At 34.0% G+C, this 16,044-nt stretch overlaps 3 protein-coding genes and 1 pseudogene across 3 annotated transcripts; 3 read left to right on the plus strand and 1 right to left on the minus strand.

Moving 5' to 3' along the window:
• Positions 1–4,743: 4,743 nt before the first annotated feature.
• On the minus strand, positions 4,744–7,146 carry LOC146933678 (uncharacterized). Its single transcript, XM_085705469.1, has 3 exons — positions 6,706–7,146; positions 5,640–6,385; positions 4,744–5,405 (listed from the first exon to the last, which is right to left on the minus strand). The coding sequence occupies exons 1-3, from the start codon at positions 6,991–6,993 to the stop codon at positions 4,895–4,897; spliced, it is 1,545 nt and encodes a 514-aa protein (XP_085561595.1). The 5' UTR covers positions 6,994–7,146; the 3' UTR covers positions 4,744–4,894.
• Positions 7,147–11,114: 3,968 nt separating this feature from the next.
• Positions 11,115–12,318, plus strand: LOC146933679 (toll/interleukin-1 receptor-like protein pseudogene; annotated as a pseudogene).
• On the plus strand, positions 11,133–15,636 carry LOC146933680 (protein SUPPRESSOR OF npr1-1, CONSTITUTIVE 1-like). The gene is made up of 4 exons (XM_085705471.1): positions 11,133–11,665; positions 12,183–13,233; positions 13,376–13,681; positions 13,899–15,636. Exons 2-4 carry the CDS (start codon positions 13,057–13,059, stop codon positions 15,081–15,083), a joined length of 1,668 nt encoding a protein of 555 aa, XP_085561597.1. The 5' UTR covers positions 11,133–11,665; positions 12,183–13,056; the 3' UTR covers positions 15,084–15,636.
• On the plus strand, positions 12,353–12,796 carry LOC146933681 (disease resistance protein RUN1-like). The gene has a single exon (XM_085707849.1). It carries the CDS (start codon positions 12,353–12,355, stop codon positions 12,794–12,796), a length of 444 nt encoding a protein of 147 aa, XP_085563975.1.
• Positions 15,637–16,044: the final 408 nt, after the last annotated feature.

A 16,044-nucleotide genomic window follows, 5' to 3' on the forward strand; every position in this document is an offset into this window, starting at 1 on the left:
TGAAGAACGTAAACCCAGATCCGATATAAAATTTATTGTTAAAATATTCAAGAACATCAAAACCCAGATCCAAAATCAATCACAACCATGAAATAAATCTTTTTCCGGCGAACAGGAACTCCGATGACGAACTCCGACGAATGGGAACACCAACGACGAACACCGGAGTCGTCGCCAAATCTTCTCAGCTTCTCGGAAACGAGATTCAAATCATTAAGGTTCCCTTTCTCAGCTACTTTTGATCTTTCCGTTTCAAACGTCTTCGGTTGTTATCCTTTGTTATGTTATGTGAGAGGGGGATTGAAGAAATTGCCTGGATCCATGGGAATGGGTCTGAGGATGAAGATGAGTAGACATACGTTTAGGAATGGAACGAAACTAGGGGGAAAATAATCAAGCATGGCAGTCACTAAAATAAGAGTTTTGATATTAGCCATTGATTTAGATCCAATGGTTGATAAAAGACCCTCTCATCCTCTCATAATAAAGGGTGCTCTCATTTGATATGTCCTATATATATATATATATATATATATATATATATATATATATATATATATATATCCACCTATGAATGTGTCTTTTAGCAAGCCACACCTAAAGGTGTGATTTCCACTTTTTAGTTATAACTTTCCTAAAAGACACCTTCATAAAAATTTGTTTGTAGAATAACTTGCTAAAAGACACCTTCATAAAAAGGTGTCTTCTAGCAAAACCCATATATATGTTGTAAAATAATAAGGTAGAATCATCTCAAGTAATAATAACAAACAATTACAACTAAAATTAAATTAGAGAACAAGTGAAACTTATCGAATTTGGTTGTCGACACAGCTCCATCAAAATCTTCACAAGTCAAAATTAGAGGAAACCTGCAAAACAGCACACTCTTAAGTAACCTGAGGCGTGACATAGTCACTGTCCTTGAGGATTTGATCCGCCTCATAAGCGCATATCCTCCCAGGATGCAACAGTTCTTCCCCGTTATGAATCATAACCGGAGGTGACAGAACAACTCAAATTTATCTCAAAGATATCAGGAGATGTAACCCAGAAATTCAATATTTTGAATGAAAGAAAATAATTGTGTACAGTAAATATGAAGTGAGACAGTTTATGCTTGTGTAGTATGTGCAGGTTGATATGTTTTTTTATTATGTATATAGATGGTTGTGTTACGTGGGTAAAAACAAAATTGATTAACCACCAATTATGGACAAAGTCAAAGGCATATAATTAGTGCCACATGTTCCATAAAAATAGCCACATGATAAAACCGTTTTTCAATTGAGAAATATATGCAAGGCTTTTGACTAAGTAGCTAATTTCGGAACTAATAAAAACGTGAAAACAGAATTTTGGATAGACTTGGTTTTGTTTAACTTTTGAAATATAATAATTAAAAATATACAACAATCCCCCACATATTTCAAAAGTTAAAATAAAAAGTTAAAAAGAGTTTTTTTTTTTTTATTGAGTAAACATCGTAGATGTAATGCATCGGAACTGTATAACAAGCTATGGAACCCGTCCTAGACTAATAAGACTTAACACACAGTGATTTGGTTTAGCAAGCTATGGAACCCAAGACACTTGTTGTATGTTAGAGGTCTCACAATCACATTACACCCCCACAATTCTTGTTGTTACGCGGTTGTGCGCTAATAGGCCATGCGCGTGCCTGGTATTCATGAGTGCTCTAGAGATTTTGCCAAAATCTCATGCAAGCGGCCCCACTTGACACTCATATAGGCGATTTCATCAAGTATATGTTGCAAGTCATACACCACCCATAAGGGATATGATAATCGTTGAAAGCATTATAGCTTATCCTCTTAATATTGCAGTGTCTAGCACTTACTCAAATACACCATAGGAAAGAGACTGGGATTAAATTTAGCGCTAGCAGAACTAACATGTGACTTGTTCTTACCACATTGAACCTTCTTCATGGGATCTCCAATCACAAAGGTTGGGTTCCTATCACATGTCAATTTCGATTGGCTTAAGTCTCAATCCCCTCGATGCTTAAAGATTTATTTCATCCCAGGGGCTTTATTAGTACGTACTTTACACACAATGATGAAGACACACATTTCTTTCATCAATGAATATTGACTAAGACGTCTCTAAGTCAATCAATCTCATATTTCATCAAGTCTATGAAAATAAACTTGGTTAAACAATAGATTTATACAAGTCTGCTTAGCTGTCTATTAAGCGACACCATATTCATCAATAAGATAAATCTACTTATAGATTTATTCTCATTGGATTCATATCCAATTAACCCTATTGTATTACTTGAGTACAATGATTTATCCATTTTTAAATAATATATCATATATTGTCAAATTGACTTATATAATATATTTCACCAGGTCTACTTAGATAACTTCTAAGCGACAACATCTCTACAAAGGACAAATTAAATCTATGATTATATTTATCACACAGGTCTACTCGAAAGACTTTCAAGCGACAACACCCCCACATTAGGTAACATAAATGAATGTTTATTCATTTACTTGAATAATTTTCAAGTGACAATGTCAACTCAATTTTATTTAATCAAGTAGAATTAAAATCATGAAATATACTCAACACTTTAATTTCAAAATATTTAAACTTACTAAGAAATTTTATAAAAGATAGTATTATACTATCGCACATCTTGATGATTGTATACCACAAACCACACTTAATTCTCTTATGCCTTAATTCAGATCGGCTTTTATAACTTTATTTCTTTAAACATGTGTTAGCACATCATAAGTAATTCTCATCAATTTAACTCCATATTCCAAACTAATTACTCATAAATTTAACTCCTCAAATAAGCCATCACTACTTTCATTTTTCAAGCAAACTCATATACGGTGTCAAAGTCATTTCAAATATTCATCAATGAATATAAAGTATAATATTTTCATAACTATAACATCAACTAACTCATTTATTGAAGTCAAATAATAATCCAACTTAACTCAAATAAGTCAGTAGCACAAAGTTTCATATCATCAAATTAAATAGCATCGAACCAAAGCTTTATTATCAACTATAAAAATCTAATTAGACCAACTCCAGAGACATAACTTAAAATAATAGTTTGACATTCCGACACATACAAAAATCATCTTAAAAGCAAATTCCCCACTCTGTATATTATATATATTATCATGAGAACTAGATAAAATTTCATTAAATTGACGTATGTAGAATCATATCAAAAGTTCATAATCATAACCATCACACAAACAATTTCAGCATACACTTATAGTTTCTCAACACAAAAGCAGTATTTGAGCGTTGAGAGTTTAGAGCATGTAACTGACCTCTATGTCGATGACTTGAAAGGGAGAATAATTCAAAACTTACACAGATTTCCATCGCATCATGCTTTATCAATTGAACACAGGATTTCATTTCAACAAATATCACGATCAAAATTAAATTCTCTGCAATTTCACCTGTTAACACAAACTGCGATCTTCTCTTTGACACGCTTAATTTCAGCCAATTTATTATATGTTCCTCCATTCACAGATGTCGCATAGCAACTTGAAGTGGAAACCCTGTATTCAGATGACAACTTTAATTAAAGAAAAGCAAGAGCTGCCACGGCCAGCAATTTATATGTGACAGCAGTGGTAATCTTTTCAAACTATGGAAGTTTAATTCCAAGGTGAAGAGCCAGGACAGTAAGCATATAATTTCCAGGAAAGGAATCAAAAATAATTGGCAGAAGTAGTAGAAATATAAATGCAAAGGGAATTGAAATAAAAGGAATAATAGTAATGATATGGAATCAAATATAAATAATAATAATAAATCGACAATATAAATATGAATTGGAATCAAATATGAATAATTCAATGAACAGTAATAAATGTTTTGAAATTAAAATATTGTGCAGTAGCTAAAGGATTGAAACAAAGATGAATGGTAAAGGAACGATGTCAAAATATTAGGGTTTTGAAAAGTTTTGATGAAGATGATTCTTAAATGATAAAATCCTCAAGAATGTTGTAAAATAATAAGGTAGAATCATCTCAAGTAATAATAACAAACAATTACAACTAAAATTAAATTAGAGAACAAGTGAAACTTATCGAATTTGGTTGTCGACACAGCTCCATCAAAATCTTCACAAGTCAAAATTAGAGGAAACCTGCAAAACAACACACTCTTAAGTAACCTGAGGCGTGACATAGTCACTGTCCTTGAGGATTTGATCCGCCTCATAAGCGCATATCCTCCCAGGATGCAACAGTTCTTCCCCGTTATGAATCATAACCGGAGGTGACAGAACAACTCAAATTTATCTCAAAGATATCAGGAGATGTAACCCAGAAATTCAATATTTTGAATGAAAGAAAATAATTGTGTACAGTAAATATGAAGTGAGACAGTTTATGCTTGTGTAGTATGTGCAGGTTGATATGTTTTTTTATTATGTATATAGATGGTTGTGTTACGTGGGTAAAAACAAAATTGATTAACCACCAATTATGGACAAAGTCAAAGGCATATAATTAGTGCCACATGTTCCATAAAAATAGCCACATGATAAAACCGTTTTTCAATTGAGAAATATATGCAAGGCTTTTGACTAAGTAGCTAATTTCGGAACTAATAAAAACGTGAAAACAGAATTTTGGATAGACTTGGTTTTGTTTAACTTTTGAAATATAATAATTAAAAATATACAACAATATATATATATATAAACCGTTTACCATATCATAAATCATAATCACTAATTATTTTTTAATAATACACCAAAATAAGGGCATAATACCATCTAAAAAGCCATAACATGATGTATCTTTGTCTATCTAAATGGAGCTATCATTTTGTCAAATAAGGCTCCACAATTCCTTGCATATGTGAACTACCGGGACAACAAAACTTTCTCGTCATTATCATCTAACTCTATGTTCTCTTCCCTTGGATAATCTAAATCATCATCAATCTTGCTAATTTCTTTACCATTCAGTTCATTTGGTTCTAAAACATGAATTTCACAATATTCTTCTTTTTCTCTTGTGCAATCTTCCACCTCTAGTTGCTGCATTTCTGATTCCTCTAATGCAACCATTCTTGCTCGATCTCTGTCTCTCGGGTATGTGCAGTAAAGGAATGAGTAGATGCAGACACAAAGTGTCAAAGGAATTACAAAAACAATACAGATCGCCTTGGCGAGTGATGCTGCATTTTCCCTATCTGTTTCGATTTCAACGGAATCAGAAGATCCTTTTGGAACTGGTCTATAGCCAAAAACATTTTGTGCCAATAATCCAACAACAGGAGGAGCAAATGATTGCAATATAGACTCGAAAGATTGATCCAAAGCATATATAGCTGTCCGAGACTTCTCAGGAACTATTTCTGCAAATATTGGACTGTCCAAATAGTTAAATTTTGAAAAAATATTAATGACTTGCAAACGGTCAATGACTCAATGTTCAGTAGTTGTTAGTTTGAGTTACTATATATAGTTAGGTACCTAAGAAGTTACCATTTTAGATTTTCCTTTTAGGATATATACAAAATTGACACATAAAATACACTAGAAACTTTTCTCAATATATATGCTAGAAAATTAATAAAGGTGCTAATATAAACTTAGTACATACTTGTTAGTTGCCGGAGCATTCCAGGATGTAGCAAATCCCATGATAACTAAAACCAGACCATGCACGAAGGCTGTGGATGGATCATCAGGCAGCATTAACAGCAGAACGGCTGCTAAAGGAACAGCTGAACCGGCACTTATTTGTGATAACATTATTCTCCCAGTGTTTGGTAACCTTAGGGATAAGTAATCTCCGAACCATCCTCCAAACAAAGACCCAAATGAAGCAGAAACTATAAAGAAGGTCCAAAGAATTGCTGTTGTACCATGTGAGAAGCCTATTAGTTCTAACCAAAGAGTGGCAAATGACAAACCTGACCATGGGAATGATCCGAAAACTCCCTGAGCCACAATTATTTGAAATGATGGAATTTTTATAACCGCTTTTGCTTCTTTTATTAAATCTTTTATTTCAGAATAAAAGGACTGGTTTGAAGTTTGATAACTGTTGTCATTTTTTGGAAAGTGTGGATCATTAGCGTAGATGCGTACCAATATACCAACTATAACACTAATCAATGCAACCAGATGAAAAGCTATTCTCCAACCAGATATACCAAAGATTGATGTTGAGGCTAGTAGTACTGAGAAAAGACCACCAATAATACTTCCAAGGTTTCCTGTTAGTTGTAGCCACCCAAATGCCACACCACGGTTGCTATCAATGGTGGAGTCAGCAACTAGAGACTGAATTGCTGGAATTACAATGGCTAGTCCAATGCCATTTAAACCTCTTGAAATTGCCACCTAATCATATTTATGCAAAACTATAATCATTTATTGATGAACAATGCCATTCACTATACTTACCAAATACATAGATTAATAATGTCATTCACTATTAGCTCTCACTGGTTAATAACATTTTTTTTCTTCAAGAGTTTAGATTTAACGTCCCAACAACTTCTACACTAACTGTCCCCATGGACAGCTGGGACAGGGGGTCCAAAATTTCATTTAGTACTACCAAGTCTAGGCAAAATAAAAGTTGACTTGAACCAAAATTTCATGTGGCCAAACAAGTACAGATATGTTGAAACAAGTCAAAAGGAGAGGTAAATAAGAACCTGTAAGAAGGTGGAGGAGATGGCGACGAGGAATGTGGCAGCAGCCCAAAGAAAAGCACCTAGAGCAATAACATGTGCACGATTGTGTCGCGTGGCGAGGTAAGCAGCCAGAGGGTAACAGAATGATTGAACAAGGGATCGGAAAAGAGTGAGGGAACCTAACGCAGTTGGATCAGCGTTAAGTTCAGCACCAACTTCTTTGTATACTCCTGGCAGCAATGACTCATCAGCTCTCTGCATAATACTTGCAAGATTCACCAGCACCAATGTCAACGTCTCTGCCTTCATCTTCCTTTAAATGATTACAAACTGTTCCGTTTACCACTCTGTATGCATATCGGAGATTGGACCGGAGATGGCTTTGGACGGTCAACGGTATTTGCTTATTGCCTCAATACAAGCTGTTGATGTGATGCATGGGTCATGATGGCATGGCTAAATGATCTCTACATCCATATACATCATGGTTTTATTTTCTTTAGTGACAATCTTTAATTGGATCGAAATCTTGTACGACATACCGCACGTAAAATTTTAAATTGGCAACTGGTATTTGTTTACTAGCAAAAATCTTGCTAACCCATGTGCAATTGTGTCGATTTATGTGATGTGAATATAACTAAAACTAGCAACAGACCCGTGCTAAGCACGGGGCCCGTGCTCCGCACAGGCTGGTCCTTAAATCGCGATTTATGTGTCCAAAATGCATTTACAATATTATTTACATTGAGAAATAAAATTAATGATAAAGATGAAGATAATAATAAAAAATATTGAAATAATTGTTATTAAATATTATAAAGTGGTAGACAAAAAATATGTGAAAATATTATAAATAATAAAATCTCAATAATGATGACGGGAACGTTAATAAGCCCCGTGATTTTTATATATCATTGAAAAGTATTTATAATTTTTTTAGCATTTTTTTATTTTTATATGAATTTATAAACAATAAATATGTGTATTGTGTAAGATTCTTATATCAAATTATAATTAGTATATTATAGTTACTCCCAATATTATTTAGAAGATACAATTAGGCATGGTAATGGGGCGGATGGGGACAAGTTTTACCTTCCCCGTCCCCATACCTACTATCATATACTTATCCGCTACCCTACCCATATCCAATGGAGATAAGAAATCGAATCTCATCCCCGTCTCTGACGCGTTCGGGTATCCCCGCCCCATCCCCGTAGTGGATATTTTATTTTTATTAATAAAATAGAAGTATTTTTCTGCCTCAGACGCAATGTTACAATGCATTATCCTGCAAAGAAATGACGACAATAGATCATGGCTATGGTGATGGAGAATAGAGAGAACTCTGAGAAGTAGGTGTCATCTGATAGACTATAAGACTCTGATTGTGTGACTGAAATGATTTGTGGTTCGAGTTTCTTTTTATATAAAAGGGGCAATAAAATGATTTTCTACATTCGGGACGAGTTTAATTTGGGTATGAGTTCGGGGTGGGTATACCTATATCCCCGTTACTCATCCCATACCTGTATTTTTAAATCGGGGAAAATCCAAACCAAGTCAAAGCGGAAGAAACCGTCAAATTGAGTTTGGTTCGGATAGATATTCGCGGGAATGAGTTTTGTTGTCATGCTTAGATACAATACATAAAAAAAAAATCAATTAAACATTAATATGTGACCGATTGTTGTCCCATGTATGATTTGTACAACAATATTAGTGAATGTCTAAGTAATTAGAGAGTAACGTTTGTCTTGTGTTTTTTTTATAGTCATTCTTTAAAAGGATATAATGATTAATAATGAGTAAAGATTAAAAATAATAATTTTATAATATGACATTAAGATAAACAAAAAAACATATGAAAATCATTTATACATAAGAAGTAATCTTGAAGATGTGTAATTTTATGTAAAGTAGTTGTATTTCTCATAATAAATACTAACCCCATGTATAATTTTCCCTAAAAAAAAAAGAAAAAAAACCCGTGTATAATTTATAAATGAGAAAGATTTTATAACTCTCCCAAATTATGTTATTTGTGATCATTCAATTGGATATAATTAAATAAATTTAGATGTAAAAATATTGTAATTAAAATCACATGTTTTAAATAATTTAATTTGTTTGGTTACAACTATAAAAAAAATGGATTTTTTGTTACAAAATTACAACAACTTTAATAATTAGAGAAAGATTAACTTTAATAATTAGAGAAAGATAATAGATTGTAAATTGTTTTTAACTCTTCAGATATTTAGAAGTTGAATTATAGAAAAATTTATTTTGATTGGGATTAAGATTAAGTTTGTTTCTTCTTTAAAAAAAGATTAAGTTAGAGTGTTTTATCAAGTGTGTTTGTTTTAATGTGTTTTTAAGAGAGAAAATATAGGGGGGGGTTGAAGCAAAAGACACAACGATATAATTTTGATGACGACTCAAAAAATCAAGAAGGGGTAAGATTGTATTTTTGTTACACATTAAGTTTCATAATTAGAGAACAGATAATTAGAAAATAAAAGATTAAGTTTGTTTGTTATTTATATAAAAGATTAAGTTTGTTTGTTATTTAAAAAAAGATTAAGTTAGTGTGTTTTATCGAATGAGTTTGTTTTAATTTGTTTTTAAAAGAGAAAAAATAGCGGGTGGTTGAAGCAAAAGACACAAAAGGATATAATTTTGATGACGTGTCAACAAATTAAGAAGGGGTAAAATTGTATTTTTGGTAGACATTAAGTTTCATAATTAGAGAATAGATAGATTATATAAAACAAGTTGGTGAATTTTTAAAAATAACAAGTTGATGGTTTAGAATCTCTTGAAATTGAAATGCCAACTAATAATCCATCTAAAGCAACAAGTAGGAGTTAGAAAACGAATCATATTCGTACATATTTATAGTTATGCAAATATTCATCATTTATTAATAATGAAAAGTTATCATTAAATATATTTATACATAAATGATAATTTAGTAATAATCAAACACATTTGAGATAAATTGATGGCTTAATAGCAGTTTTAACCCCCTAACTTTCCTAAAGTTGCGATTTTGGCCCCCTAAGAAAAAAAACTACAAAACAGCCCCCTAATAATTTTTGCACCTATGGCAGTTTTAGCCCCCAAAACCAATTTTGACTCAATCTACGCTGAGGTGGCACCCTAAGAGCATCCACAATGGAGACTCTCATCTTTGAGGTCTTAAATGGGTCCCACATTGACACATCACTTTTTAATAATTTTTAATAATAGTACCTAATAAGTACTCAACCACTCCAATAGATACTCTCTAACAAAAGGTCTAATTGGGTCCCACCAATATTATTTATTTAATACACTATCTATTTTATACTATTAAATTGAACATGAAAATTATTATTTTAATAAAAAGGTGATGTGGGCCTATTTAAGAATGAGGTCTTAATTTAGAACTTGCATCTTTTAAGACCCTTAATTTTTTTTTTCCACAATGGGAGTACCTATTAGGTACCAGGTCTTAAATGTTTAACACTCTCCCATTGTGGATGCTCTAAGTGAGGTGCCACATGCTATTTTTTTTTTTTGCTTTGGGGGGCCAAAACAGCTACAGTTGCAAAACTTAGGGGGCGGTTTTGTAGTTTTTTTTCTTAGGGGGCCAAAATCGCAACTTTGTGAAAGTTAGGGAAGATGAAGTATGATAAAATAATACCGATATTTTGACAAAATCAAATTGAAAAGATACTCATTCCTTAAATCTGCAATGTTGACGACCTAGTCAGTCATTATGAACCAAATAAGATGAAACAACAAATAAAACAACGACACACTCAGACAACAAAGTCACGTAAAAAAACTTGATATATGTGAAAATCACTTATTCATATTAACAGGGTAGAAAAATAGATGTAGAGAGGGTGATTTCTTATAAAAAAAATAAACAAAACAACGACACACTGAAACGACAAAGTCACGTTAAAAAACTTTATAAATGTGAAAATAATTTATTTAGATTAACAAGAAGAAAAATAGATGCAGAGAGGTTGATTTCTTATAAAAAAAATATACACAAAATCACCCCTTATTGAAGGATCAAGAAGAAGAAAGAGAGAACTAAAAACAGATTAAGCAAAAGGAAATGCTGAAAAAGGTAATCAAGTTTACTTTCATCACAAGTTAAGATAAAAATTAATATACAACACATACAATACAACTCGAAGCATTGAAAAGTTCTTCGCATCAATGTTTGAATTTCTCTATAAAAATTGTATTTTTCCCCCACCTCGACTCCATTTACAAGTTTCAAAGTTATATATATATGTATAAGTGGCACACCACTCTAGCTTTGCGTCATTTTTTTGAATGATGCAACTGATGCAAAGTCAACCAGAGGATGAGAACAAACATGGAAGTTTCGGCACTAACCAAGTAAGTATATATAAACGTTCATGCCAAAGGCAAAATGCACAAAACAAGCAAGAGGCAATAAAGAAATTTGGTCTCTTCCATTGTTGGGTGTAAGAAAATTTCTGCTATTGCTAATGTCTCATCCAACAACTACAAAGCATGATGTGTTCCTCAGCTTCAGAGGAGAGGATACTCGTGACAACTTCACGAGTCATCTTTATTCAGAATTGCGTAGAAAAAATATTGAAACATTTATAGATTATAGACTTGGCAGAGGCGAAGAAATTTCAGCAGCACTAGACAAAGCAATAGAAGAATCAACAATTTATGTTGTCATTTTATCAGAAAAGTATGCTTCTTCCACATGGTGCTTGGATGAACTCACAAAGATACTGGAATGTAAGGAGAGATACAGAAGGGAAGCGATACCGGTCTTCTATAAGGTGGATCCGTCAACTGTAAGGTATCAGATACAGAGCTATGCAGAAGCTTTTGTTAAGCATCAACAACGATATAGCGGCAGAGTGGACGGGTGGAAGGCTGCTTTAAACCAAGTAGCTGGACTCTCAGGCTGGGATTCACAAGTAACCAGGTCAGTCACTATTTTCTTTACATGCACTTGACATTAATACTCCGGGTGGGATTCAAAGGTGGTTTTGTTATTTACATGAAATATCATCTATGATTTACTCAAATCCATCATAATTTTAATAAGTTCGTTAACTAAATTGGCTAAACTTGATATAGTTTGACTTGTTTGATTCAAGTTGTTCGTGAACTTTAAACGAGTCAAACTCGAATATGAGTTTTGAGTTGAGCCAATTCTTATGGAATCGAGTTTAAACGAGTTTGACTCAACTCGATTCATTTCCAACCCTAATTGGGATGAAAAATCTTGAATGACACTTGATTTGAAATGAATGAAGTATCATGAGATTGTCTTATGAAAATGGACAAATAGTTTTATAGAAAGACCCTGTATATAGAGGGTGTACCTAGTAATATATGTGTGAATCTATAATGGTGCTTTTTCTTATTAACTCCTTGTTTTCCTTTCGGTTATTTGTTATGAGAAGACTAATGTTGTACTGTTTTTTATTATGTGCCAGACCTGAACACACACTTGTTACAGAAATTGTGAAAGATATTTTGAGAAAATTGAATCATCGTGTCTTAAGCGATTATGAAGGAATGATAGGAATTGAAAAACATATCGAAAAAAATCCAATCCTTGTTGCTCCTTGAGTCGGCGTCTGTTCGAATCATAGGAATATGGGGCATGGGAGGGATAGGCAAAACAACAATTGCCAATGCAATCTATCATAAACTCTCAACTCAGTTCACTTCCAAAAGCATCATTCTAAATGCTCAACAAGAAATAGAGAGAGCTGGACTAGGCCATGTACACAGAAAATACTTATCACAACTTCTAGAAGAAGACATTACATCCTCTGAATTAAATTTTTCATACGTTCCAAGGCTTCGACGAGCAAAGGTTATCCTTGTTCTAGATGATGTGAACGATTCAGATCAACTTGAAGGTTTAATTGGTTGTAGTAACTTTGGCCTGGGGAGTAGAATCATTGTGACTAGTAGAGACAAGCAAGTGCTTCAGAATGCCAATGCTGATGAAATATATGAAGTTAGGGAGATGGATTTTCAAGATTCTCTACAACTCTTCTGTTTAAGTGCTTTTAAACAAAACTATCAGAAAAGGTATTAAATTATGCTAAAGGAATCCCATTAGCTCTTTTGGGATTATTATTGCTTCATGGCAGAACAAAGGAAGCATGGGAAAGTGAGTTGCAAAAGCTCAAAAAGCTTCCTGATCTTAAAACTTTCAAAGTGTTGAAGTTAAGTTATGATGAACTTGACGACGAACAAAAGGATATATTTCTTGACATAGCTTGTTTCTATAGAGGACACTTGGAGAATGTTGTAGCACAAACATTGGATTCTTGTGGTTTCTCTGCTCACATTGGAATGGACATTCTCAAAGATAGGTGTCTTATATCTATTTCAGAAGGTAGAATTGTGGTGCATGATCTAATACAGGAAATAGGACATGCAATTGTTCGTCAAGAATGTGTTAATGACCCTGGAAAACGTAGTCGATTATGGAAGCCTAACGATATTTATGAAGTTTTAAGAAAGAACAAGGTATGTTCTTCTGTCCATTAAATCCCACTTGAAAGCTAATTCAGTCTCAAGGAAATTTACTTTACAACACATTGCAAATTGCTTAGAAATTTTTTTTTCCAATTTTTTTTTCCTTGTTGTAATTTTGTATGTTCGCTTTTAGGGAACAGATGCAATCCAGTGCATATTCCTGGACATGTGCAAAATAAAGAAAATTGAACTACATGTTGAAACTTTCAAGAAGATGCATAATCTTAGAATCATCCAGTTCTATAATCCTTCTTCTCCCTCTCAGATAAACTCAAATGTGATCCTTCCTGCATTTCTTAAGATTCTCCCGGATGATTTAAAATTTCTTCGTTGGGATAGCTTTCCTCAAAGATCTTTGCACTTGGACTTTTGCCCAGAAAATCTTGTTAAACTTGATATGCCTCATAGCCGTCTTGAACAACTTTGGGAGGGAGATCAGGTAATTCATTTCAAGTTTTATGTTGTTTGCTTTGCCTTTGAGAGATAAGAAGTCTATAACTTCTAATCTTATCGGTGTATGATTGAATCACACAAGAAAAATGAAATCATTTTCTTTTTCTTTCTTTCAAGATTTAACAAATGGAATAGTACATATTCACCTCATAAATAATATCAAGTTCATTTAATTTTTGTTAATCGTTTACTTCTTGTTCTAGGCTTTACCAAATTTGAAAAGGCTCAACCTTAGTTATTCTCGGAGGCTGATGGGACTACCAGACCTCTCTATGTCCCCAAATATTGAAGAAATAATTCTTAGTTATTGTGTAAAGTTGGTGCAAGTTTACTCCTCGGGCTTCCTAAGCAACCTTAACTGTTTATGTTTAAATGGTTGTGTCAAGCTTAGGAGTTTAAGTCTTCCTAGTAACATTCTATCAACATCTTCTGGATTAGTTGTTCTCCATGGTTGTCGCAACCTTGAAACACTTTTAATAAGCTGTAGAACTGATGCGGTTCAATCATACAGTTGTTCGCATTTTAATGGATTCTGGGACTGGGAAGCAATAGGTAACTTTGAAGATAAAGATAAAGTAGTAATACTGTCGTGTGATATGGAATCGTTCGCAGATGCAGGGGGTTATGAGATTGGAGAATATTCTTCACACACTTTTGCCTTTAACCCCATTGCTGATGCTGACAGATACGAAAAAGAAGAACCATCGGACAATATATGCTTGCTAAACATGAAAGTGATGATAAATACCATGCCCTCGTTGTATACAAGTATCAACGAGCTTTGTTGGTTAGATATCTCTAATTGTGAATCTCTTACATGCCTACCAGCTGAACTTTTCAATTTGAATTCTCTGAGAAGACTTTATCTTGGTGGTTGTTTGAATTTGGAGGAGTTACCTGAAATCGAGGAGACTATGGAAAATCTAACAGTGCTCATCTTAGACAAAACAACAATAAAAGAATTACCTTCATCCTTGCACCATTTGGTCAGGCTTGAAGAGTTGAGTTTGCAAATGTGCACAAGACTTGAGACAATTCCATCTTCCATTGGAAGTCTCAGCAAACTCTTCAAGTTAGACCTTACCTACTGCGAATCACTTGAAACTTTTCCAAGCAGCATTTTCAAATTGAAGCTTACAAAACTCGATTTACATGGTTGCTCAATGCTTAGTACCTTAACAAAAACAGCAATTAAAGATATGCCTTCAGCATTTGAGTATTTGGTTGGGCTTCAAACCTTGCGCCTTAAATTGTGCAGTAATCTGGTGTCGCTTCCAAACGGCATTGTTAATCTAAATCATCTATCCCTGCTTGATTGTTCTGGCTGTGGCAGGTTAACAGGTATCCCAAATAACATCGGTCATGTTGAATTTGACTTCAAATTATGATGCTGTGAAACCCAAAATCGTGCCGCGATTTTGGGAGGCGTGGCGCGATTTTTTCTTGGCAGAATGGGTGGTTTCTGCTGAAAGCAAATCGTGGCGCAATTTGTGCAGGCGTGACGCGATTTGTGGATAAGGATGTCGTACCTTGGGTCATACGCTTCAACCGTGGCGCGATTTTCACAGGCGCGGCGCGATTTTTGTCTGACACTGTGTACTATTTAAGTGTTTCAGCTCATTTTTGAAAAGAGGAAGAGAGAGAACTTCAAGAGAAGAAAACTTGGGAAATCAAAGGAGGTAACTTTAGGGTTGAGGGTCTTTGATTAGAGTTCTCTTGGGTTGGGAAAACATTGTAAACACCTTGAGTTAGTGAAAATCATTGAGTGTCTTGTTCATTTGTGAGATTGGGAAAAATGGGTAGAAATTAGGGTTGTTCTTTGTGAGCTTGTTTAAGCTAATTTCTTGTAACCCATTTGTATCCTTTTGTAAGAACTCATTGATAGTGGATTGGAGAGATCAATCTCTCCCCCAGAGTAGGTCAAGTTGGACCGAACTGGGTAAACATTTCTTGGTGTGTTTTGTTTCTCTTCTCCCTTTATCTTTTGCTTGTGGTTTTGTGCTTTTCACTTTGATTCCTAGATTAGATCTAGGTGCTGTTATTGTTGTTATTGCTTGTGTTTACTTTGATATTGGTTGCTACTTTCCTTTGCTCCACACATCATAGTTTGTATTGGTGTGATTTTGAGTCCGAATTCACAACAATTGGCGCCCACCGTGGGGCATAGGAGTAAATTGGTTTAGTGAGTACCATGGGTTCAAAGTGGGATATTGAAAAGTTCACCGGAAGTAATGATTTTGGGTTATGGAAGGTGAAGATGCAAGCGGTGTTGATACAACAAAAGTGTGAGAAAGCTTTGAAGGGTGAAGGTGCGTTGCCGGTCACCATGACACAAGCGGAGAAGACCGA

Source organism: Medicago sativa, chromosome 4 (genome assembly GCF_051527215.1).
Source record: "Medicago sativa cultivar Bolivia chromosome 4, Bolivia_mono, whole genome shotgun sequence".
NCBI lineage: Eukaryota > Viridiplantae > Streptophyta > Magnoliopsida > Fabales > Fabaceae > Medicago > Medicago sativa.

Excerpts from the sequence above, each read along its gene's own strand:
- LOC146933681 (XM_085707849.1), top strand. The coding sequence starts at position 12,353 with ATGGGAGGGATAGGCAAAACAACAATTGCCAATGCAATCTATCATAAA.
- LOC146933678 (XM_085705469.1), bottom strand. The coding sequence starts at position 6,993 with ATGAAGGCAGAGACGTTGACATTGGTGCTGGTGAATCTTGCAAGTATT. Across the intron at positions 6,386-6,705 it reads TCTCCTCCACCTTCTTACAG|GTGGCAATTTCAAGAGGTTT; the intron begins GTTCTTATTTAC and ends AAATATGATTAG. Across the intron at positions 5,406-5,639 it reads AATGCTCCGGCAACTAACAA|TCCAATATTTGCAGAAATAG; the intron begins GTATGTACTAAG and ends CTATTTGGACAG.
- LOC146933680 (XM_085705471.1), top strand. The coding sequence starts at position 13,057 with ATGGACATTCTCAAAGATAGGTGTCTTATATCTATTTCAGAAGGTAGA. Across the intron at positions 13,234-13,375 it reads AAGTTTTAAGAAAGAACAAG|GGAACAGATGCAATCCAGTG; the intron begins GTATGTTCTTCT and ends GTTCGCTTTTAG. Across the intron at positions 13,682-13,898 it reads AACTTTGGGAGGGAGATCAG|GCTTTACCAAATTTGAAAAG; the intron begins GTAATTCATTTC and ends TTCTTGTTCTAG.